Genomic DNA, 25666 nt, shown 5'->3' with positions numbered 1-25666 from the left:
AACAAAAACTTCTAATGTAATATGTTTTATTATACTCAATAAAAGTTACAGTGATATAAAACTTCTAACCCTCTTTTTCAAGAATTTTATTTTAAAGTAGTAATAAATATAATACAAAGCAATATAAATATTAAAAATGTCTAGGCCTACACTTAGTACATTTCACTCATCTCATCTGGGGTGGCTTTATTAGGATAGCATTGTTAAAATTATTTTATAAAGCAGTTGAGATACTGAAAATTTAAGTAAATAAGTAGTTCAAGGCCACACAGCAGGTCGTCTTTAAGCTGTAAGTATAAGCTTCTTTCTCCAAATGGAGGAATTTATATATCAAAATAATGAGTCACTGTATTTCATTTGTATTGCTCCTGTCCTCTGATATGCTGTTGCTTGTCTTTGGGCATGTGCTTTCTCAACCAGAGAAATCTATTGTTTGTTTTTTAGTACATTATTATCAGATAGTAATATACCAAATTTAATGTACTATATATGCAAATGTAACATTTCTGTATACTTTTTAAGGAAAAGAGTAGAAGCATACTCCCTCCTGTGAAGGTAGCATCTTACATAAGTTCTATCTGCCTGTATTATGAAGTTCAAATGTATTATCTCAGGGAAGCAGGGTCTCACCACATAGGCTCCTTGAGGACTATAGGTTTTTTGGTTTGGTTTGGTTTGGTTTTTCAAAACAAGGTTTTTCTGTGTAGCTCTAGCAGTTCAGTTTGTAGACCAGACTGGCCTCAAATTCAGAGATACCCCTGCCTCTGCCTCCTGAGCGCTAGGATTAAAGGCATGTGCCACCATGTCTAGCTTATTTTTTTTTTTTAATCTACTATTTTAAAATGTAAAGTTTTTTAATCCCAGAACTCGGGAAGCAGAAGCAGGTGGATCGCTGTGAGTTTGAGGCTAGCCTAGTCTACAAAGTGAGTCCAGGATGCCCAAGGCTACACAGAGAAACTCTGTCTCAAAAAAACCACATTAAAAAAAAAAAGAAAGAAAAGAAAGAAAGAAAAACAAAACAATAAAATGTAAAGTTTGCAATATGTAGAAAATATGATTATTGCTATTTTATAACAGAATGAAATTAATTTCCTTGTTTTCTTTTGTATAAAGCAACTAGATAATCTCTTATTTTTAGAACATTCTTTATTTTTATAATATAAATTTGATCCAGTATTTCGCTTTTATCACCAAGAAACAGCCTGCTATTCTAAAACAGAGAGCCTTAGTCTGGGATTTTAGATGTCTTTCATATCCCTAGTTTGTACAATAGTTACCACAAATTCTCAATCTTTCCTTTAGTTCTTCTATAATTACATGAGGAGAGGTTTTCACTATAAATACACCAGAACAGAGGCAGTTGGGTCTCCGAATTTGAGGCCAGCCTGGTCTTCAGAGCAAGTTCTAGGACAACCAAGACTACACAGAGAAACCCTGTCTCAAAAACAAGCAAACAAAAGAATATAACAGAGATGAGGTATGCATAAAATGCCATGAACAGAGAGATTAGAACAAGTAACTGCCTAGGCAGAGTGAAATATATGGAGAAAGTAAAAAAATTAAATAGTACATGAGAAAAGACTAAGTGAGCACTGCCTCCTGTCGCATAAGAGGAAGGTATTCAAGGCAGTGCAGAACAGCCATGGAGAGCATTAAAAGAGGGTAAGAGACTAATTTGATGCAGAGTTTTGTTTTTTTATTGCCAGATATGAGGGCTTAGATTTTTTGGTCTTGTTTTTGTTGTTGGTTTAGTTTGGTTCGGTTATTTGTTTTACTGTTCTTGTTTTTGGTTAGTTTTTTGTTTTTGTTTGGTTTTTTGGGGTTTTTTTGTTTGGTTGGTTGGTTGGTTTTTTGTTTTGGTTTGGTTTTTTTTGTTTTTGTTTTTGGTTTGGTTTGGTTTTTGCACACAGGGTTTTTCTATATAGTCCTGGCTGAAGTGAAACTCACTATGGAAACCAGGCTGGCCTAGAACTCAGAGATCTGCCTTCCTCTGCCTTCCTTAGTGCTGGGATTAAAGGTGTGCACCACCACACTCAGCCTGCTTTTCTAATTGATCTTTTTAACTTCTTTGCTAAATGACTTTGAAGAAAATAACCTCTCCAAGTTTTGATATGCATTATAAAAATACAATTAAGAGAGATTAAGAGAAATTAAAGTCTCTAGCACATTATGAACTGTGTAGCCGTGCTTGGTGGCATACACGTGTAATTTCAGGACTTAGGTGTCAGAGGCTAGAAGGTCATTTAGAATAAGATGAGGGCCAGCCTGGGCTACCTGAGGCTCTGCCTCAAAACAAACAAATAAATAAACAAATGGCCATAGCACAGAGGAAGCCTAAGGAGTTTCTCCTGAAATTTACTAGATCAGAAACTTAGCAAAGGAAATTTAGCTCATGAAAACTAACAAGCTGTTTTAGAGGAAACGTCTCCCTTACCTCTGCTGACCCTGCTGTTGTAAGGTGTCTCTCTGTAGGTTTTCTGTGGCTCACTGCAAGGGTCATACTTTCATATAGAACCTTAATAATGGCCAAGCATGGTGGCAAATGCATTTAATCCCAGTACTCAGGAGGCAGAGGCAGGCGGATTTTGAGGCCAGCCTGGTCTACAAAGTGAATCTAGGACAGCCAGAGCTTTTACACAGAGAAACCCTGTCTCGAAAAACAAAAAACAAAAAGAACTTTAATAATGACCATCAAAGTGGTCTCAAATACATGTTCAAGTGTAAAATTTCTAAAAGAAAATGTGAGACTTGAGATAAAAGTTTAAGACTTTAAGTGGACTAACTAGAGAGTAGAGTTTTCACCTCATACAGGGATGAGCTCCTGGGGTCAGCTCACTTGCACCATTCTGAATAGTGTTGCGCTGGGCGGTGGTGGCGCACGCCTTTAATCCCAGCACTCAGGAGCCAGAGGCAGGCGGGTCGCTGTGAGTTCGAGGCCAACCTGGTCTACAAAGTGAGTCCAGGACAGCCAAGGCTACACAGACAAACCCTGTCTCAGGAAAAAAAAAAAAAAAAAAGAATAGTGTTGCACAAGGCCACAGCTTCAGTGTTTTTCTTGATGTTTTAGAGAGTGCCGCTTCATGAAGGAAGACCCAAACAGAAAAGGCATCGATGCCGAAACCCAAACAAACTGGATGTCAACAGCCTCACTGGGGAGGAGCGTGTGCAGCTGATTAACAGAAGGAATGCAAGAAAGGTATGTGTGTCTCCTTTAGTCTTTCACATTGATTATGCATTTAAGAGAAACCAGTTGCATTATACGGTAATCTGTAACAGACTAGAGAACGGGTTGAACCTAGCACAGTTGTGGGAAAAGACATGCGTGGTAATTTTATGTAGTCTAATATGAAGTCCCACATTATTGACAAAGCAAGCCATTCCACAGATGTGGCCAGCAAGTGTTGTTGTATATGGTTGGTACTGTACAAAGACCCTGCGTCTCAGACAGTGGTTCTTTTCAGGGCATAATTTTGTTCCTTCGGGACAAGGAAGGAAGAGGCTGTACCAACCCAAATGTCTTGTGACAAAAGTTGAGAAACTTTACTCAAAAGAGTTATCATTTACATTATCATTGTAATAAATTTACCATATTTTTAGTAGTGTAGTTTTTTTGTCAGATAGGTCAAGTAAATCTTGTTCTCTTAAATGAGTATATTATATAATTTCCTGATGGAAATAAAACATTTTCAAGTTTACTTTATAGGTGAATGGAACTTCATGCTTAGCTCAGGCTAGCTATTCACAAATTATTAATAGTTGAGCTTTTTTCCCTTTCATATATTGTTATTAATATTAACTTTGGTAGGCCTTCCAATAACTATTTCTAACGGCATTTTCGTACATGTATGTCATTGTACTGTGCTCATTGACCAGTGTATTACCTCTTTTGTTTGTTCCACGTACCCGCTAACCCCCATAGTGTACCCTAGCCCTAAATAGTCTCCTTCTGCTGCATGAAATGCTGTCTCAAGAAAGAAAGGGGACAGGTAGGGCGGTCTAGGGAGATGGTTCAGTTAGCAAAGTAGTTGCTGGGTAGGTGGGGACATGAGTTCAAGCTCCCCCACCCCTCCCAGCACCTACCTAGAAGCCAAGTATAGCAATATGTCCCTAGAATCCCAGGGCTGGGGTAAGGGAGGCAGGAGGATCCCCAGGGCTCACTGGCTATTCAGTCTAGCTGAACTGGTGAGTTCCAGGTTCATTGAGAAAACCTATCTCAAAAAATAAGATGGAGAATAATTGAGGCAAACACCTGAAGATGACCTCTCATCTCCACACGAATGCACACACATGCACATATACCCATGTGCACACACATAGACATATTCTTTAAATCAGTTAAAGCTGACTACTACAATCAAATAACCACAGAAAAGCAAGTGTCAGGATTACATAGAGAAACTTATAAAGTTAAAAATTACAGACGGGCAGTGGTGGCGCACACCTTTAATCCTAGCACTCAGGAGGCAGAGGCAGGGGGATCGCTGTGAGTTTGAGGACAGCCTGGTCTACAAAGCAAGTCCAGGACAGCCAAGGCTACATAGAGAAACCCTGTCTCGAAAAAACCAAAAAATAAAAATTACTTACAAAGCAAATAGAATGAATTGAATAGCATAGAGAAAGTAGACAAGAAAAGCAAAAAGGAAAGAAGAATCTGTTAAATAAAAAACAAAACAAGTGAGAAATAAGAGAAGAAAAAACCCAACATACTGACAAAAGGATTACATAGTAAAGATAAAGTAGAAGTTTTAACAAGAGGAATCAAAATCAATAAGCGGCTTCTAAAACTTAAAGGGGAACACGGTGCCAGCAACCAGAAGACAGTGTGTTGGAGCAGCCTCTGTTTGATCCTCCAGTGTCTGTGCTGCTTCTCAGCATGTCTTCGTCTAGCCCTAGGCAGCCTGTCACAAAACCTCGTGTGCTGCGGCTAGATGTACGCAGGCTCCCTGAGTTCTAATTGTGCCTTATATTCAAGCCCCCTAAGTCGCTCAGTCCCAAAACAGTGCATAGATGTAGCCCTCTGAGGTTTACAGAATCCAAAGTTGACTTCTCCCATGCTGATGTGTCGTGCAGGAGTCCCACCTGATTCCTCAATAGGGTTTAAAGATGTGAGAACTCATTCTGTGGGTGGGAGTGACTACCAGTCTCTTTTTAAACTAGGACAGACTAGATTGCCTTCTAGAAGGTTCTATGGGTCTTCCTCCTACTGGGGAATCATGTGAACTGGTTCCTCTCTTACACTGCTTAGCGTTGGCAATTTTTCCAGGTTTTCCCATCTGTTTCGTGATCTCTTTTGTACCTTCTATCACTCTTCTCTTTTTCTCTTAGGTAGAGTCCAACCTTTGCTTCCTTGACTTTTCTCAACCTTGGCATTAAACAGTGGTTGCTTCTAATCCTATGAGTTGAAGGGTTTTTGTTTGTTTTTAATGTTTTTATTTATATGTGTATGGTGGGGCGTGAGTTTGCTTGCTAAGGACAGATGAGAATGTTGGATCTCCTGGAAATGGAGTTAGGGGCAGCTGTGGAGGTGCTGACATGGGTGCTGAGAGGAGCAACAAGCATACTTACTATGCCCACTGAGCTGTCTCTCCAGCCCCGGATTTAGGTTTTTCTAAAGCTCATTTCTGAGCCAGATATGACTTAGTATTTGGTGAAATTATTTTCTATCTTGATTTGTCTCTTTTTCCTTATAATCTAAACAGTAGGTGACTGTGCTATCCTTTGTACATGTAGCTGCAATATGCTGGGGTTTGTTAGGACAGCCAAGCAGTAGACCAGGTGAGAAAGACAAGACTTGGCTCCCAAACTCACTTGCTTCATCTTGGACATTTGTGTTTTGCTTTCTGCTAATTGACTTCACTGCTAAGTGAACAACACGTAAAAACATTTTAACTTCTCTTAAGAAATTCCACATTAAACAAACCATTTAAAAGTAACTGTTGTTTTATATTATTATTTACATAAGCACTACTAATTTCCCCAGTCTGGTAGATGCAGTTTATTCAACTTTTGGTTTGCTAAATGGCACTGACCAAAAGTAAATTGAGGGTGAGTGGCAGCACACATCTTTAATCCCAGCACTTGGGAGGCAGAGGCAGGCAGATCTCTGTGAATTCAAGGCCAGCCTGGTCTACTAAGTGAGTGCCCTATCCCTGGCAAGCCCAGGATACACAGAGAAACCCTGTCACAAAAACAAAAATATTAAATTGGGGAGAAAAGGGCTTATTTCATCTTACATTCCCAAGTAATAGTTCATTGCTGAGGGAAGCAGGGCAGAAATCTGGAGGCAGAAATTGAAGCAGATACCATGAAGGAATGTTTACTGGCTTGCTCTTAGGGCTTACTCAGCCTGCTTTTTTTTTTATAAAGCCTAGGACCACCTGCCCAGGGTTGACCCCACCCACAATGGTCTGGGCCCTCCCACATCAATCATTAATCATAAGAATGCCTTACAGACATGGCCCTTAGGCCAAGCTAATGGAGGCATTGACATCTGTTGAGGTCCTCTTCCCAGATGGCCTTGGCTTGTCTCTGGTTGATAATAACCAGCACAGGCAGAGTCATAAAATGAAAGCATAGACGTCCTAGAGAAAGAGTAAAGAAATATTGTAGTAGCATTTCACTCATTTTCTGCTTGTAAAAGATCAAAGGATGTGCTCGTTGCATTTATACCAAGAAATTCACATTACTGAGCAAGTTATGGTGCACATGCCTGTAATCTAGCATTCAGGAAACTGAGGCCTGGAGAACCCTGAGTTGAGACCAGCCTGAGCTGCACAGAAGGTTGAGGTTTCCTGGTATGGTAGCTGTTCTTGGTTGTCAGTTTGACTACATCTGGAGTGAACTAAAATCCAATCGGCTGGGGAGACCTGTGAGGGTTTGTTTGTTTGTTTGTTTGTTTGTTTTTGTTTTTTCTTAATTAAATCATTTGAAGTGGGAAGACCCACATTTAATCTGAATTGTTTGAGGTGAGAAAGTCCACCTTTTATCCTACTGATAGGAGCCTACACATAGGACAAGAAAGAAGGAAGCTCTTTTTGCCTGCTTGCCCTCAGCTTTCACTGGCGTTGTAACCTCCTTCTTCAGGATCCTAGTGTATCCTGAAAGCTAAGTGAGAGAGCCAGCCTTGTAGACTAGAATCTTGGACTTTGCATTGGTAGACAGCCATTGCTGCACTAGCTGGACCACAGCCTGTAAACCATTCTATAAAGGTGTGTGTGTGTGTGTGTGTGTGTGTGTGTGTGTGTGTGTGTGTGTGTGTGTGTGTGTGTGTGTGTGAGATTTATTTATATATATTTGGATATTTCTTTCTATACCCACAAACTCATCTGTCAGTTCTGTTCTTCTAAAGAACCCCCACTATTACACCTGGGCTACAGTATAATGAGACTCTCTCAACAAACAAAATTTCACATTACTGATTATTTTAATTTGCCTCAGACAGTTTAGGGGTTTATTTTGTTTTGTTTTGTTTTCTTGACAGAAGTGGGGGTTGGTGTTGATTTTTGTCTTTTGAGACAGGGTCTCATGTACCCCAGGTTGGCCTCAAAACTCACCATGTAGCTGAGGATACCCTTGAGATCATGATCGTTTTGCCTCTGCCTTCCAAGCGTGGAGATGACAGGTGTGTACCACCACACTTAGCAGCTTCTCAGATGGTGTTAAGGAGAAGGATTTGCTCTTTATTTGTTGGGTTTAATACTGAGTGAGTGAGTGAGTGTGTGTGTGTGTGTGTGTGTGTGTGTGTGTGTGTAAAAGATCAAAGGACAATATGTACGAGACAGTTCTTTCCTTTTACCCTGTAGGTCCAGGGCTTGAACTCAGGTTGTGAGATTTTGGCAGCAAGTGGCTTGGCAGCATAACCTTGGCCATGTCGCTGCAATAAATATTCTAAATGTTAATGATGTAAACTTTCTGGAATCTTGCTCATTTCCCTTGATGTCTAGGGCTCTCTATGGTCTCTAAGATAAAGGATTAGGCTGATTAATTTCTAAGGAAAGTAATCTTCCTGCTAAGTCCATTTAGTTTTAGGGGAGGAGGTTACATTACACTGTTTTGTTTTGTTTAAAACTAGGCCTCACATCATAGCTCAGGCCGACCTGGAACCCACTGTTTAGGCCTCAAACTCAGGCTATTCTTTCTACACCGGCCTACTGGAGAGTGAATTACAGGTTGTAACTCCACTTCAACCTGAAGCTTTGTTAAGAGCAGACAGAGTGCAACAGAAGTCACTGAGACTAAAGAATGTAAGGAATATTAGAAGAGAACACGTATAGCTATGGGTGATGCTCTCGTTGTGATAAATGAATGTACATCCTGCCAAGACATAACATATGTTCATCAGTTGGGGATGTAGCCATTGGCAGAATGCTTATGCAGCATTCGCAGGCCCTAATTTAGTGACCAGTACTACTCAAGAAAAAAATATATATAATGAATATTCATGAGGGTATAGGTGAAGAAACTGTTCAAAAGAAAAAACCAAACAAACAAACCAGCTTTTAGACTGCAAAGAGACATTAAATTGGTAGGTCAATGTCATTGGTCTCAATATTATTAGTTTGAAGCCTGAATTTATCATGTACAAAAGATATTCATAGTTAACATGCATAGTGAGTAAATAAATGGACTTCAGAGGCCTATGTTTGACTTCTAACTCTAGACATGATTAGATGGCTTATAAAGGTAACTATAACTTCTCTGATGCGCAGGACCTTCTTTTAAAAATAGAAATACTATTTCACAAAGATCCTGAGAACTAAAATAAAATATACAAGTAATGTTCTAAGCCAGTATTTGATTTACACTTACTATAGGCCAGATATTATTGTAAGACACTTTGTGGAAATATTATTGTCACCCCATTTCATAGATCACTAAAAAGACTCAAAGAGATTTACTGACTTACCTGAGTTTCTGTAGCAGGGAAATCTGACTCCAAAGGGTCTACTCTAAGGTAGGCTAGACTGCCTGCCTTGCCTCCTAAATACAACATGAATAACAGCTCTTCATTTTCTGCTCCAGTTTTTCTACTTAAAACACTTAAGATTTTTATCACTTGTGTTTCAGCTCATCCCTGCTGCTCATCCCTGCTTTTGTGTCCAAAAGTAGCTGAGGGAGGAAAGGGCTTGGTTTCTGGTTACAGGTTCAGCATCAAGAGAAGTTTAGGCAGATGTGCAAACAGGGCTGCTGGCTGTTCCACATAGTGTTATCCCTGCCAAGGAGCCACCGCAGAAGTCCTGGAGGGACGGTTTTGGTGCTTTAGTCCTTGCTGTCTTAACTTGGAGGCTCATGCTCAGCTAGCTTTTTATACAGCTACCTGCCTAAGGAATGGTGCCGCCTACAGCCGTCTGGCCCTCCCACATTAATTAGCAGTCAAGACAGTCTGATCTAGGCAATTCCTTAATAGAGAGTCTCTTTATCAATAATTCTAGGTTGTGTCTGCCAAGTAACAGTTAAAGATAACCAGAGGACAAAATCTAATGTGCTTATATAGTATTTCAGTAGCTTATGAAGATTGGTGTGATCTTCTTAAATAACTATACAGATTGTTTGGAGGTTGTTCAAAAATACATATTTTAAAGAAATTCTATATCAGAAATCAAATAAATAACTTCATACTTTGTAGTGTTAACTGTCTAACTTTGTTGGTTTACAGGTTGGAGGTGCATTTGCTCCCCCATTGAAAGATTTATGTAGATTCCTGAAAGAAAACTCAGAATATGGAGTAGCTCCTGAATGGGGAGATGTTGTCAAGCAGTCTGTGAGTATTTCACAAAGACACCATTTCAGAGATTAGAGCCATTTGATCATGACTCAGATTAAACTTTCTTTGCAGAATAAGAGTTCCATGGACATGAGACAACAGCTTTCAGTTCACAGTTTTTATTTTTCAGAATGTGTGATTGGTTATAGAATACGTTGTGGAACCAGAAGTACTTCCTTTTTTTAATTGCTAACGTTGTTTGGATAGTCCTACAAAGAATAATCACATAGGTATACAAATATACCTTTATATAAAATAGTCATCATGGACAAAGTCTCTGTATGTAGCTCAGCCTGGCTTTGAACTATAATCCTGCCTCAACTTCCTGAGTACTGGATTACAGATGTGCGCCACTGCCTAGGTCCAGCATGGTGTAAGAATAAAACAATGGATAATGAACCAGTAGACTTTCTATACAGGAGGTCTATGCAACTCCTTAAAAAATCATGGCTTAGAAGAATATCTGGTGTCAAGAGAGAAAATGTTGACAATATACTAAGTATATTAATAGTTGAGATCTTGGGCTATGAGAGCCTAACTGTACGCTAATTAATTATTATTTCTGTAGGTGTCCGACTGGAAAAGGCAAGGTGTAAAACTAAATTCAGTGTAAATATGTTTTTATTTTGGAAAGGAGAGGGAGAATCTCTAAATAAGTACAGAGCGAATGATGCGTTGTGCACTGTAAACGCTAGCAGTGCTGGGCCGAGTGCTGCGAGCCACGTGGTTTTGCTCTCTTTGTTCTGCTGTGCTTTCTGTGCTGAGCCACAATGCTTTTGAAGCAAAAAGGAAGTTGACCAATTAAAACCAAACAAAAATTAGATCTCTCCTTATTCTGTAAGACTATTATTACATCTGCACCTCCACAGACTGGCCACTAAGCACATGGTTCTAGGTGTGCTCACTGTAAAATACATACTTTTTAGGAACCTGGAAGCTTATTTTAGAAAAAAAAAATAAAACATATCATTTTTATACATAACATAACGAAGTGAAAATATTTAGATCGTGTTTTATTTAATTAGCCTATATTACTAAAATTTATGTGACCACTACAAAATTTTAAACTATGTATGTGACTTTCATTATATTTCTACTGGACAGTGTACTTCAGAGGTAATAAAATAAACCTTTGAAGAATTTGGTATCCCAGAACGTCCTAGGAGAGTTATATAAAGGCAGCACAGATGGTCATTTATCCTGGACTTGTTCACGCTCTGTCAGCAGGTGCCACTGCTGTTCTCAGCCAGGTGTTACGCCCTTATCTTTCTTCCTTTTTGTAAACTGCTAATCACAAATATGTAATTTGAGTGATTATACACCAAATAGCGAACCAGCCTTTTTGAATATAATATAACTTCATGAAGCCTCCTGCCTGTCATAAACATTTACAAGTGATAAGTATGTACACATGCATCAGAGCCCCCTGTAGTATACAGATAATAATGGGTAATAGTGCCTTTGCCCTTTTGAGTAGACCTTTTGTGTCTTGGCTCTGTTTGTCTTATTCCCAAAGTGACAATCAAGACTGATTTGACGCATCTCAGTTTAACACCAACCTTTTGCTTATTTCCCCTGTCTTTCTTTTATTGCTTTTCCAGATCAGAAGGATTTGAACAAGTGGTGATGTGCACCAAGCAAGCGTTATGAAAATACCCTTGATAATATTTATTTGGCTCTTAAGTTTCCTGTCCTAAAACTTAAGCTTTATAGTATAAAAAAATTAAATGCCTCCCTCCATTCTCTATGACAAAAAATAATGTCAGGGGCGCATAGCTGGTTAAGGCCACAACTTAAAGTTATCTCTTTCATAATTATTTCATGTCAATACAGGATAGGTTTATGAGTAGCTACCTCTTAATAGGCTATTTGGTACGGATTTTACCTTCATGTTGCTGTTATTAATAAATGTGTATTTTCTCTAGGGGTTCCTTCCAGAAAGTATGTATGAACGGATTCTCACTGGTCCTGTTGTGAGAGAGGAAGTAAGCAGGCGGGGAAGAAGGCCTAAAAGTGGAATTGCCAAGGCCACAATGGCGGCCGCTGCTCCTGCCAGCAGTGTGCCAGGCAACCCTTTGCTGGCCAATGGATTGCTTCCAGGTGTGGATCTCACAGCTCTTCAGGCCTTACAACAAAATCTACAGAACCTGCAGTCACTGCAGGTGACCGCGGGGCTGATGGGCATGCCCACTGCTCTTCCTTCTGGAGGAGAAACTAAAAACATGGCTGCTATGTTCCCCATGCTGCTGTCAGGGATGGCTGGGTTACCAAATCTGCTCGGCATGGGAGGACTCCTGTCCAAGACTGCAGAATCTGGAGCTGAAGAAAAAAAGGGAAATGACTCTAAGGAGCCTGAAGGAAAAAAAGAAAGGACAGAGAGCCAAAGTTCAGAGAACGGAGGAGAAAGCTGCGTGCCAGGTTCTCCTTCAACTTCCTCCACGGCTGCGTTGAGTCCAGCTGCAGCTGCCAAGCCCATAGCTCTTAACCCTCTCTTGCTGTCTAACATACTTTACCCAGGGATGCTGCTCACTCCAGGCCTTAATCTTCATATTCCAACCTTGTCTCAGTCCACTGCGTTTGATGTACAGAAAAGCAAAAACAGTGACTTAGGTTCATCTAAGTCAGTAGAAACAAAGGAAGAAGATTCCAGAGTTAGAGATCAGGAGGAGAAGGGAGGAACTGAGCCTAGTCCTCTCAATGAAAACAGCACAGATGAGGGTTCAGAGAGAGCATCTTCCGGGTCTGATAGCACATCGTCATCATCTGAAGATTCAGACTCAAGCAATGAAGATTGACTGGGGACTCTGCACCTCCCCCTGAACTGGTTCTGCCTTCTCTTTAATTACTAACTGTAAATATCCCGGTGTTGAGTGCATCAATAATTTACTGACAGAACATTTCAGTTGTTTGTTTAGAAGTGCAAACTGCTTTCAGAGATGTTTTGCATGTTCTATTTCTTAAGATCCATAAGTTTCTGAACTCGGATGTACTATCAGATACATACACGTATAAAGTTACAACAAAAGGCATTATAATTTTGTTGGGGGTTAATTTTATGAAAATAATGCTCAATAAGAGTTGTATATTTAATATATTTGCAGTGAACACAGAATACTTTATGCATATTACTGATTTAATTTGAATATAGTTTTACAGCCTCCTTGACACTTATAATTTACAGATCAAAACTCAGCAATAATTTGGGCAGCTAATGAATGTCATGAAAGCTGTAGACTCTACATCACCATCCATTGCTTTAATTACATAAAAATGCTCTAGTGTCGTGATGCACTGCTGATGTTTCCAATTCAGGTACAAGTATGTTTTAAAGAAGAAATAAGTTTCCCAATCAGCCAATTTATCTGGCTACCTGTTACCTCAGCTGAGTTAGTTTAGGAAGTTTACATTCGTTTCTAATTCTGTGCTTGTTTTCAGGGGTTTTTAAACACATCCTATATATCATGTCAATCTGGCAAGGAACATGACTTGCATTTTACTGAGCTTAATTCAGAAATCAGTAGAAATGAAGTCATAAAATAATCTTGTGTCATATGGCTTTGGCACCCTGTGCACATACATTAAAACTTTTTGAAGTTCGGCCTCCTATTAAGAATAATCATGTCTCAGATGAATAATGTCTTGTTTCCAGGGTTCAGAAAGGCAAACTCATGAAGCGCCACTGAGAACTTTGAACACAGCACCCTTCACGTACAAGAAAGTGTTTGTTTGCTTTATTTGTATAGGTTTCTGCTTGTGTCTTATGTCCTGGAAATACTCCAAAATAGCAGGTAATAGTAGTCGAGTAATAGCAGATAGTCTGCACTAACTGCGTTCCTAGGAGTAAGAAGACAGCATGTTGCCCAGAGTCAGTGTCGGGCTATCGGCTTATAATAAATGCTGAGCTGCCCACTTTGAAAATGCACTTTGACTAATCTCAAAAAGATGTACAAACTATACCTATGAAGTGCAAGGCTTCTGTTCTGTTCCTCACAACCCTTCATCATGTACAATGTGTCTGGTATTTGATTTGTGATATCATTTCTCCTGCTAAAGCTGCTATCATTCTGCCAAGGTAGAGGTCCAAGGTTTACCTTTAAATACATTGGAGACAATTAGAACGGACGTAGACATTCTAAGGAGAGATAAATATTAGCATTTTCCTGATGTCTAAGTAAATCATGGTAAAGTTTGCAAGGTTGTAAATTTGGGAAGAGTACCCAAGTTCTTTCCTGTGGGAAAACTAACTTCCAGTATGTTGTAACAGACCTGTTCTTTGTCATGGACTAAGCGGTTGTACTGGGTTTCCCAAGACCTTTACCAGTAAATTGTTTCTGTATGTAAAAACGTAACCCATTATTAGACAATGTTATATGTATTTACCAAATTATATAAGTTCCATTGGGATTGTACTATTTTAATTTTTGTATTTTTCTCAAAATAGTACTTTGAATTGATAGTTCTTTATGCAATGTCTTAGCAATAGTCCCTGTAATGCCCACCCAGGAGCTGTGGGTAGTGACCCTTCATCATGAAAAGGATGTATTACATTCTTCGTGTGTTCCCTCTGCAGTATTGCACTTTCATTTAACTAGAACACACCTGTGTGATAGCCAAAGTTTTTTCAGACAGTTACCTTGGTTTGCCAGTGGAGTGTTTCAGCACCACCCATATCCCCTCCTTCCCCTAGGTCCACTCACATGATCTTTATTCCTCTCTTTCCCATTTAAAAGAAAAAAAAAAATGAAGTTTAACAAAAAAACTTAGATCTTGTCATTAAAATCTAATTTATAGCAAAATCTATGAGATAAAGTATTTTCCTAATTATGGTCCTAATAAATTTGGGTAACATCCTAGTGATTCTCTTTCTATGTATAAGGCAGTTAAACTTTTCAAAGCATTAAGGCTAGTGTTAACTTTAAACAGTCTCTTGGATTTCAAGACATTTCTTTGTAAATTGATTGGGGGAAAGTTGTCCAGGTGTCAGCTAAGAAAGACATGCAGATGTGAAAATGTAAAGCTAAGGGTTATAAGGAAAGAACCGGTGGAATTATGTCATACTAAGGCTGCGGTTGAAAGGATATCCCAGCATGTGTTGGTAGTTACTGAAAGAGTTATAGCTGGTGTTGCCTTGTATTTTAGCCGTTGTTTCAGGTCTCATGGTTCAAGTCTTAGTCCAGTTTTTCTTTTGGACATTTGCAATATTTACCAGTTGTGTTTTGTGTAGTCTAAATTTGCTTTCTGTAGTTGAGCAAACGTCTTAAAAAGTCATTTGTAATTTATTAAATTACTTTCTATGATGTTCTATAGAGCAAATGGAAGTTTAATTATTTTTTATTAAACATATTCTTTGACTACCCATGATGTCAGCCTCCGTACATGACAGTACTTTTTCACTCGGATTTTATGTATAATTTGTATCACTCTAGTTATGAAAGAAACCATAGTTATAAATCTTTAAAAACACCGTGTATTTTGGAAGAAATACTAAGGATGTTGGTGGTTGTGTGGTTTTTGCCAGGCATTTGTCACCCAGGCTGGCCTCAGACTTAGGGCTCAGTGATGTAGAAGGGTTTGGAAATTGCTATATTTGTATCTACAATAGCATCTTAAATGTCAGGTTTTCATTTTCAGTTCATTGTTCGCTGATACTGATATCTGCATAAAAAGGAAATAGCTCTTTTGGAGCCTTAATTATTAAAGCCCTTGACTCTAAAGTGACCTCCACCCTGTGCCAAACATTGTGTTTCCCTTTCTTCCCCTTGAGCCCCTCAAACTTCCACAAACTTTGTCTCTTAAAGGACTTTGTTTTGGAAAGCAATAATTAGCTCTTACCATAAGAAGATTTTCTGGGTCAGTGCCATGTTAGGCAGTGTGTTCTGGAAACATTCAACAAATAGCTTCTCTCATTATGGAGGTAAAGCTGGGGTGCTGTGCCTTCATTGTCCTGAACACCTACAGCTGTACTGACTTGGATATTTTTGGGAAAAAAAAAACACACACACATATTGGGCACATATGTATATGAAGTGGCATGTTTCAGATTTTGTGAAGATAAGTGTGAAAGAAAATTGTGGTTAAAATAGTGGTCATACTGATTTAGGGTGTCCTTTTGGGAAGGGAACAGGAAAACAACAACCACAAAAGGAAGATGGCCCTGTAGCAGACAGTGATGGCATGAGTTTAGCAACTGCTTAGCAAGGAACACCCAGGACTGGGACCACTGTTAGGGACAGGAGAGGTGAGGAGCAGACTGCCTCAGGGCCTCTGTGAGACACATGGCCAGCAGCCTCAACCAGACTTACTTAAGATGTTCAGTTTGTAACATTAGAGAAAAGCATACATTTTCATATTAAATTATAGTACTTAGTGTGCTGTCTCTAAATTACTGACCCCTGTCTGGTATCCTGCAGTGTAGAAATGAAACCCCTGCTCTCAAAAATGAGCATTTGGCTTTCTATGCTCACTTGCCCTCATCCCTAATAATTCCCTTAATTTCTAGCGCTAAGTGTGCCCCCTTTTTGTTACTTGAGGGGCTGAGAATTGAGCCCAGGGCCTTGCACGTGATAGGCAAACACTGTTGGTGAGCTACATTGAGCACACTTCCTGCTTCCTCTGTATTTAAGGATTTTAGTTTATGTTGCCAAATTCATGGAGAAGTTATCACTCAATGTTTCATCATTGGGAATATTCATCCATTTGTCCCAGTTCCTTAAACGAAGCTGTAGTATTTTTGTAAACTGCCTAATTCATTGGTTTAAAAAAAAATCAATATTTTTATTTCCTTTAAATTGTTCTTTTCCTTTTTGGAAAATAAGACATGCATATTGGAAAATCTGGGTTGGTGGGGTAGAGGCAGAAATACAAGATAAGAATCACCCAATCACGCAGAGTGCTCACTCACACTCACTCGGAAGCATTGGTCCCTAATGACCTTCATATTCTGAGATGACTGCTAACCTTTGCTTTCTCTGTGCACTTATGTAATACTATTTTAATTGGAGTGGAGTTGATTGACAGCTGCATTCCCTATAATCCCAGGGCCAAAATGAGGTCCCTGCTTCACAGCAGAGGAAGAAGAGAAAGCAGGTAAGCTGTACATACTATTTTGTAACCTGCTCTTTGCTGCCTTTTAAAGGCAGCGTATCCTTTAGCCAGGCTAGTCTGGAACTTATTATGCAGCCAGGGATGAACTTGAACTTCTGAACCCCCTATCTCCACCTGCCACGTGCCGGGATTACAGACATGTAACACAGGATGGTAATGCTGTGAATTGAATGCCGCGATATTCCTGCATGCCACTGAACCACACCTCCCTGCAGCCCGCTTACTTCATCTGTTGTATCCTGATTCTATTAACATGCCACTGAGGGATCCTACACATTGTAAGGGCGTCTACCCTTCCACTATACAGTTTATTTCATGCCTGGTTACTGAACATTTAAAATGAGTTTTGGGTATTGGGCTAATTAAATACAATGTGTTAATAGTTTAGTATTTAAGGCGTTGTTACCGCTCTTGGTTTTTGTTTTGTTTTGTTTTGTTTTTGATTTGTGAGTGTTTTGTTTTTATGGTGCTAGGGCTTAAAGCCAGGGCTTTTTACATCCTAAGCGCAGTCACTTACATTCCCAGTGCCTCACATTTAAATCATTGTGTAGTTGTTTTGGGGGATTTGCTACCTGCTTGTTTGTTTGATACTGATTTTTGACACAGGATCTTGCTGTGTGGTACTGGTTGGCTTGATAGAATGCGTATTGCCCAGGCTGGTTTCAAACTCAGTGATCCTCCAGCCTCCGACTTTCATTTTATTCCTCGTTTTTGGAAATCTTTTTCACTAGATGCAATTTGTTGAGTAGTAGTGGTACAAGTTCCCTCCTCGTGCTGTGGGCTCACTCTCCAGGGCTGCGGCACTGGCACTTAAGTGGGAGCTCGTTTTCACAGTCTGTCTCTTGTGTGTGTGGTGCTCATGTTGCTGCTTATGAAACCAAGAGCTTTGCCCATGCTCAGTGTGTCCTCTACGGTCAAGCCTCTTTATTTTTAATGCACAAATATTTATTTTTTGTTGATTTTAGGGTTTTTGAAAACAGTTTCACTAGATAGCCCACACTGCTATGGAATTGGTTGTAAAGTCCTGTACCACCACCCTCAGCGGTTTTTAGGATTTTGTTTTGTGTGTGTGTGTGGTGTATATGCATACACACATTTCTGTCCGGGGTGCACATGTGCGAGTGTATGTGGAGGTCTGAGATCAACGTGAGCTGTTCCTAAACCATCCTTCACCTATGTATCTTGTGTGTGTACGCGTGAATGTGTACACATGTGCATGTGAAGGTCAAAGGTCAACACAGGATGCCATCTTTGATCCCTCTCCACCTTAATCTTTCACACAGGGTCTCTCACTGAACCTGGTACTTACTAACTGGACAGCAAGTGCTAGGGAGCTGCCCCTCTCTGCCCTCACCGCACTAGGATCCCGGATGCACAGAACTATGATATCTTCGTTTTGGTTTCTGTTGTTGCTATGAAAACACCACTGTGACCAAAAAGCAAGTTGGGGAGGAAAGTGTTTATTTGGCTTACATTTCCACAGCACTGTTCATCAGTGAAGGAAGTCAGGACAGGAACTCAAGCAGGGCAGAACTGGAGGCAGGAGCTGATGCAGAAGCCATGGAGGAGTGCTGCTTACTGGCTTGCTCAGCCTACTTTATTTTTTATTTAGTTATTTATTTTAAATAGAACTCAGGACGACCAGCCCAGGGTTGGCACCACCCACAATGGGCTGGGCCCTCCCCCATTGATCAGTAATTGAGAAAATGCCTTAGAGCCGGAGCTCATGGAGGCATTTCCTCGACTGAAGCTCCTTCCTCTCTGGTGACTCTAACTTGTGTCAAGTTGACACCCGAAACCAGCCAGCACATCCAGTACATATGCCTAACTTTGTTGGATGGCTGCTGGGCATCCATGCTGGGGTCCTCAGGCTTGCTCAGGAGGTAGGTGTGCGACATGGGGTTGGATTTCTATGTGCTTTCATGGCAAGCGTTTAACAGCCATTTATCTCTCTAGCCCCAGTGTGTGTGGTGTGTGGTGTGTGTGTGTGTGTGTGTGTGTGTGTGTGTGTGTGTGTGTGTGTTGGCCCTTTTTGGAAAGAGGCCTCTTATGCACACTGGACCTCAGCTGCCTCACTTCCACAGAGTTTTTTGAGTTACTTGATCCAGGTCTCATCCTTTGCCCTAATCAATACTCCTGCATCTGCACCCAGAGTGCTGGGAGTCTAGGTACACGCCAGTGTTCTCAGCTTCAATGTGCAAGTTTTCGGTCTTTTTTTTTTTTAACCTTTTAATTGATTCTTTGTGAATTTCACATCATGCACCCTAATCCCACTTATCTTCCCTTCCCCTCTTACTCACCCTTCACCCTTGCAACCTCCCTCACAACTGAGGGGAAAAAAAATCTTGTCGTGGAAGCCGTAATGTGTCACAGTGTGCCCCATAGCATACCCTTTGGGCACACTTCTTCAAATGTTCACCGCAATGACTCACTGGTCTGGTTCGAGGCCTCTGGTTTCTGTTACTCTATCAATCCTGGAACCTCATTGGGACTTTTCTTGGATATTCTGTTGTTGCCCTGTGTCATGGAGATCCTGTAGTTTTAGATCCATAGGACTGGCTCCTTCGTGCACTCCAGCAGTTCATTGAAGGGATAGGTGCCGAGGTGGGTCAATTCAAAGCCCCCGGATCTGGACCTGACAGGTATCTGAGCTGGTTCATCCTGCCAGTTCACCTGCTTTCACACCCCCGGGGCCAGCTCACCAGGAACATGCTGTACCCCCACCAACCAGGGCCAGCTCTACCTTGCTGCCCAGCCAAGGTGCAGGGTCCACTCTTCTGAGTGCTGTAGCAGGTGAGGGACAAGGCTGGCTCTCCTGCTCTCATGAACCCAGGGCCAGGTCTCTCAAGGTCTGCTGCAGGTGGTGAGGGGTGAGAGGGGAGGAGGGTTTCTCTCCCCTAAGGACAAGTGGTAGGGGCAGCTCTCCCATGCTCATATCCCTCTGGCCATCTTCACCCAAAATTCTGGATCAACCTGACACAAGCTAGTGTCGCCTGGGAAAAAGGAACCTCAATTCAAAACTACTTCCATTACATTAGCCTGGGGGGAAGTCTGTGGAAGTGTTTTCTTGATTACTGATTACTTGGAAGGGCCCAGTCCACTGTGGGCAGTGCCACCCACGGATGGGTGCTCCTGGGTTGTATAAGAAAAAGATACGACAAGCCACAAAGAGGGAGCCAGTCAGCAGCATTCCTCCACGGCCTCTGCCTTGATGACGGACTGTTACTGGAATATATAAACCCTGTCCTCCCCCAAGTTGCTTTCGGTCATGGTGTCTTTGTTACAGCAATAGACAGCAAGCTAGTGGATTCAGCGATTAAGAGCACTGGCAACCTAGGTTCAGTTCCCAGCACCTACATGGTGCCTCACAACTACCTGAAATTCCAGTCCCAGGAAATCCAGTTAGCTCTTCTGACTTCCATGGGCACAAGACATGTACGTGGTACGTAGACATGCCTGCAGGCAAAATACCTAAACACACACACACACACACACACACACACACACACACACACACACGTGTGCGTGTGTAGCCATTTACCCTTTTTAATGGTATACAGGATGCTGTGCCCCTTATTAATAACTTGGTTGGCATAAATTGTGAGTAAATGTAATCACATTGTGTGTTCCCCAAGTCTCCTGTCAGAGTGCTTTGTAACTGTTTTCATGGGATTGTGTGTGTTTCATTTTGACTCCTGTCCAGCAACCAGTCTGTGTCTATGACTCAAAGTATTTTCTTTACATCCTTGTGTTGGTTGGTTTTGTCAACCTGGCACAAACCTAAGCTATCTGGGAAGAAAGGGTCTCAACTGAGGAACTGCCTCCGTCAGATTGGCCTGTATAAGAAAAACTGAGAAAGCCATGGAGGAAAAGCCAGTAAATAGCAGTCCCCTGTGCTCTGTGACTTCTGCCTCCATCCCTGCCCCCCCACTCCCCCCACTCCCCCACCCCCCCCCCCCCGGGTTCCTGTCTTGTGTGGAGATCTAGGCAGACCCATAGGTTTCTCAGGGGCGCCGATGAAATGATAAAGGAAATGTTAGTTTAGTGTCTTTGCCCAGGAGTGGACCTGGCAAGGCCAAGTCTGAGGCTGGAGCCACTGACTCAAAGGAGTCAAGGCTGTGGTTTCTGGGGACTCTTCCCTCCGGGCTGTGGTTCTCAGTCCTAAGGCCACTGTGTCTGAGGTGTCCTCTGCTCTCTTTGCCAACATCGTCTGCCTTGGCTCCGTGCTGACCTTGACCACTCTCCCCTTGCAAACAGTACGTGGGATGCCGAACTTCTTAATACACTTACTTGGCATCATCTTATGCAAGACGACCTGGTCCCAGCTAGTGTTTTTGTCTTCTTTATTTCCCATCCGCTGTTTTCTCACACAACACTTCATACTTCACCACTCAGGGTCCTTATTCCTGTGGGTTTGGGTCAGTCTTGACTTTCTGCCTTGGGTTCCCTCAGTGATTCTGTGTCGAGGGACATGTAAGCCAAATAAACCCTGTCCTGCCAGGTTGTTTTTGGTCGTGTTGTTTCTCAGAGCAATACAAAGCAAACTATCAAAACACCTTTAGACAAGTGTTCTCTCCTATGTTTTTATGAGAAAGGCCCCCAAAAAAGGGTTTAATTCAAGGTGGCCTGTAAGTAAACGAGTGTATGTACTCTTAGTCCAAATTCATTCTAATTCATAAAATGTAAACAAATGTAAAAAAAATTAGTTATTTTAAATTTATGGGGGGGGTGAAGTTGGCATTATATGAACAATGTCATTAAAAACTTTAGAGTAAATGTTAAAAATAACAATTTAAACCTGGGTGGTGGTGCACACCTTTAATGCCAGCACTCGGGAGGCTGGATCTCTGAGTTTGAAGCCAGCCTGGTCTACAGAGCTAGTTCCAGAGTTCCAGAGAAGGCTATACAGAGAAAAACTCTCAAAAAACAGAAACAAAATACCAATTTAAACTTTAGTACCATTCTTCAACTATATCTACTTTATAAAATAAAAATGTGATCAGGTGTGGCCTATGTCTAAGCTTTTATGGCTTTAAAATGAAAGCTTAATATCACATCAGGAATTTTATTTTCAAAAGCTATGCAGAATTATATTCTTTAAACATCAGTTGTAGGTATCAAAATAACCGAGTATCAAGATTATTAGAAATATGCTTAAAATAATTGTCATTTTGAAATTTGAAAATTCTGAGGCATGTGTTGTGGGATGGTCTCGTGTATTTTGATGCTAATTACTGCTTACTATCTCTGTGACTTACTGTTTTGCTTAATAAAAAGTCATCCCACCTGGGCAGGGCAAAGAGACAGGTGGGGCTAGGAGAGAGAGGAATTCTGGGAAGAAGAAGGACTGCCAAGAGGAGCAGGAGAGAGACCTGAGGGGAGGAGAGGAAGGCCGCCGTGGGTTAGCTGGAGGAGAAGCACATGGCCCGTGGCGTGGATGGAGAATCCAGCCCAGATGAAGAACATGAGCAAGTATTTGGGGTTTTGGATCAGAGGTAGCTTGATAGACGTTATTAGAAGCAGATGGCATGGGATCAAGGCAGGGATCCCATGCCTGAGGCCCTACTATGGGAAGTAGTTTAGAGGATTGAGCTCTGCCCTGCCCCAGGTGAACTAAGGCTATTTTAAAATATAACAAGTGTCTGGGTCTTAATTGATTGATAGCCAGGCCTACGGGTAATTATTAAAAACAATAGGCATGCTGATTCATTGTCCCTGAATCTCAAGGAGTAACATGTTAAGAATTTAAAAACATTGAGCAACTTGTTTTGTTTTCGCCATATGTTATACTTCTAAATATAATAGTATATTATTACTGCTGAATAAAATTATTCCGCATATTACATTAAAAAGATAGAAAGGAATCATTACATGTGTGGAAGAGATGTAAAAGGTAGTAAGCATAGAAACGTTTTGTAATTTATGTATTTTACTTGCAGAGGATCCAAGTTCAGTTCCTAGTAGGCACATCGGGAAGCTCCCAACCACCTGTAACAAGCTCCAGGGGATTAAATGCCCTCTTCTGGCTTCTGTAGGCACACACACTCACCAGCACATACCTATACACAGACACAAACGGATACACAGACCCAGATATAAACACACAGAGACACACACACTTCAAATAAAAATGAATTTTTTAAAAAAGATTTATTTATTATTATGTATACAGTGTTCTGCCTGCATGTACACCTCCAGGCCAGAAGAGGGCATCAGATCTCAAAAAACGAATTTTTTTCTTTTTTAAAGAAGAAAGAAATAGTAGCTTTTGTAATTCTAATTCCAGGGGATTTGATGCCCTCTTCTTAACCTCCAAGGGTATACCAGGCACACACATGGTGTACAAACATGTGTGCGGACAGAACACCCACACACATAAACTAAATTGATAAAATTTTTAAAAAGAAGGCACGTAAATTTTATGTAATTCCTCATCCTCACTGAGACTGGCCATCTGAGGTCAACATCATGTGTCATTAGGAGTCAGGCTCTTATTCCTTGTGTGAGGCCTCACAGGTCGCTGGTTCAGGCTCCAAGCTATTATGGTCCAACTAATAGAGACTAGAGGATTTTCATCTTCCTATTTGGTCCTGTTATTTGGGGGCCTTTTAGTCTCCACACTTCCCCACAACAGAGTATCCAGGACAGATCTCAGGCACAGGGGTTAAGAGCTCCTTTCTTCTGAAACAAGAGCTGCTTGGCACTGCTGATCTGTCCATAGCCTTGTGGGTTGTATTAGGGGGAGGGAGGGGATCACAGGAGCTTGAAGGTTGCACTGTGACAGTGCTTACAAACGAAGATGTCCTTGGTGTGGGAGACAGATGTCAGCATAGATGATAATGGTTGTTATCTCTGGAAAAAAAAATTACCTGGAGCTCGATGGCCTGTAATCGAGAATATATCATGCGCCGCAGTGGGTCAGGTGTAAGAAGGGGCTAAAGGCAGAAAGCAAGAGGCAGCGAGAGAAGAGCTTTAGGCGCTAGGACTGCCTAAACACTGGGGAAATCTTCCTATAATAACACTCCTGTTCAGGAGGTCTGCAGACACACGGAAGCGCCTCGAGAAGGCAGTGTGCAGGTGCAGACACAGGGAAGCGCTGTGAGGAGGCAGTGTGCAGGTGCAGACACAGGGAAGCGCTGTGAGGAGGCAGTGTGCAGGTGCAGACACAGGGAAGGGCTGTGAGAAGGCAGTGTGCAGGTGCAGACACAGGGAAGGGCTGTGAGGAGGCAGTGTGCAGGTGCAGACACTGGGAAGGGCTGTAAGGAGGCAGTGTGCAGGTGCAGACACTGGGAAGGGCTGTGAGGAGGCAGTGTGCAGGTGCAGACACTGGGAAGGGCTGTGAGGAGGCAGTGTGCAGGTGCAGACATAGGGAAGGGCTGTGAGGAGGCAGTGTGCAGGTGCAGACACACGGAAGCGCTGGGGGAAGGCAGTGTGCAGGTGCAGACACAGGGAAGCGCCTCGAGAAGGCAGTGTGCAGGTGCAGACACAGGGAAGGGCTGTGAGAAGGCAGTGTGCAGGTGCAGACACAGGGAAGGGCTGTGAGGAGGCAGTGTGCAGGTGCAGACACAGGGAAGGGCTGTGAGGAGGCAGTGTGCAGGTGCAGACACTGGGAAGGGCTGTGAGGAGGCAGTGTGCAGGTGCAGACACTGGGAAGGGCTGTGAGGAGGCAGTGTGCAGGTGCAGACACTGGGAAGCGCTGTGAGGAGGCAGTGTGCAGGTGCAGACACTGGGAAGCGCTGTGAGGAGGCAGTGTGCAGGTGCAGACACTGGGAAGGGCTGTGAGGAGGCAGTGTCAGGTGCAGACACAGGGAAGCACTGTGAGGAGGCAGTGTGCAGGTGCAGACACAGGGAAGGGCTGTGAGGAGGCAGTGTGCAGGTGCAGACACTGGGAAGGGCTGTGAGGAGGCAGTGTCAGGTGCAGACACAGGGAAGCGCTGTGAGGAGGCAGTGTGCAGGTGCAGACACTGGGAAGGGCTGTGAGGAGGCAGTGTGCAGGTGCAGACACAGGGAAGCGCTGTGAGGAGGCAGTGTGCAGGTGCAGACACAGGGAAGGGCTGTGAGGAGGCAGTGTGCAGGTGCAGACACTGGGAAGGGCTGTGAGGAGGCAGTGTCAGGTGCAGACACAGGGAAGCGCTGTGAGGAGGCAGTGTGCAGGTGCAGACACAGGGAAGGGCTGTGAGGAGGCAGTGTGCAGGTGCAGACATAGGGAAGGGCTGTGAGGAGGCAGTGTGCAGGTGCAGACACTGGGAAGGGCTGTGAGGAGGCAGTGTCAGGTGCAGACACAGGGAAGCGCTGTGAGGAGGCAGTGTGCAGGTGCAGACACAGGGAAGCGCTGTGAGGAGGCAGTGTGCAGGTGCAGACACAGGGAAGCGCTGTGAGGAGGCAGTGTGCAGGTGCAGACACAGGGAAGGGCTGTGAGGAGGCAGTGTGCAGGTGCAGACACAGGGAAGGGCTGTGAGGAGGCAGTGTGCAGGTGCAGACACAGGGAAGCGCTGTGAGGAGGCAGTGTGCAGGTGCAGACACAGGGAAGCGCTGTGAGGAGGCAGTGTGCAGGTGCAGACACAGGGAAGGGCTGTGAGAAGGCAGTGTGCAGGTGCAGACACAGGGAAGCGCTGTGAGGAGGCAGTGTGCAGGTGCAGACACTGGGAAGGGCTGTGAGGAGGCAGTGTGCAGGTGCAGACACTGGGAAGGGCTGTGAGGAGGCAGTGTGCAGGTGCAGACACTGGGAAGGGCTGTGAGGAGGCAGTGTGCAGGTGCAGACATAGGGAAGGGCTGTGAGGAGGCAGTGTGCAGGTGCAG

The 25666-nt window shown here is 42.5% G+C and overlaps 1 protein-coding gene across 11 annotated transcripts in view; it reads left to right on the top strand.

Moving 5' to 3' along the window:
• The window catches only part of CHD9 (chromodomain helicase DNA binding protein 9), a 171210-nt gene extending 156093 nt beyond the window's left edge, over positions 1-15117 (top strand). For all 11 annotated transcript variants that reach the window (XM_084757124.1, XM_084757123.1, XM_084757121.1 and 8 more), the window contains 3 exons: positions 3068-3196; positions 9656-9760; positions 11689-15117. In XM_084757124.1, coding sequence (XP_084613250.1) covers positions 3068-3196; positions 9656-9760; positions 11689-12558 — 1104 coding nt within the window. In that variant the 3' untranslated portion in view covers positions 12559-15117. The remainder of the gene's footprint in view (positions 1-3067; positions 3197-9655; positions 9761-11688) is intronic.
• Positions 15118-25666: the final 10549 nt, after the last annotated feature.

Source organism: Acomys minous (assembly GCF_964271855.1).
Source record: "Acomys minous genome assembly, chromosome: 14".
In the NCBI taxonomy this organism is placed as follows: Eukaryota; Metazoa; Chordata; class Mammalia; order Rodentia; family Muridae; genus Acomys; species Acomys minous.
This window is presented reverse-complemented; position numbering and strand designations above follow the sequence as displayed.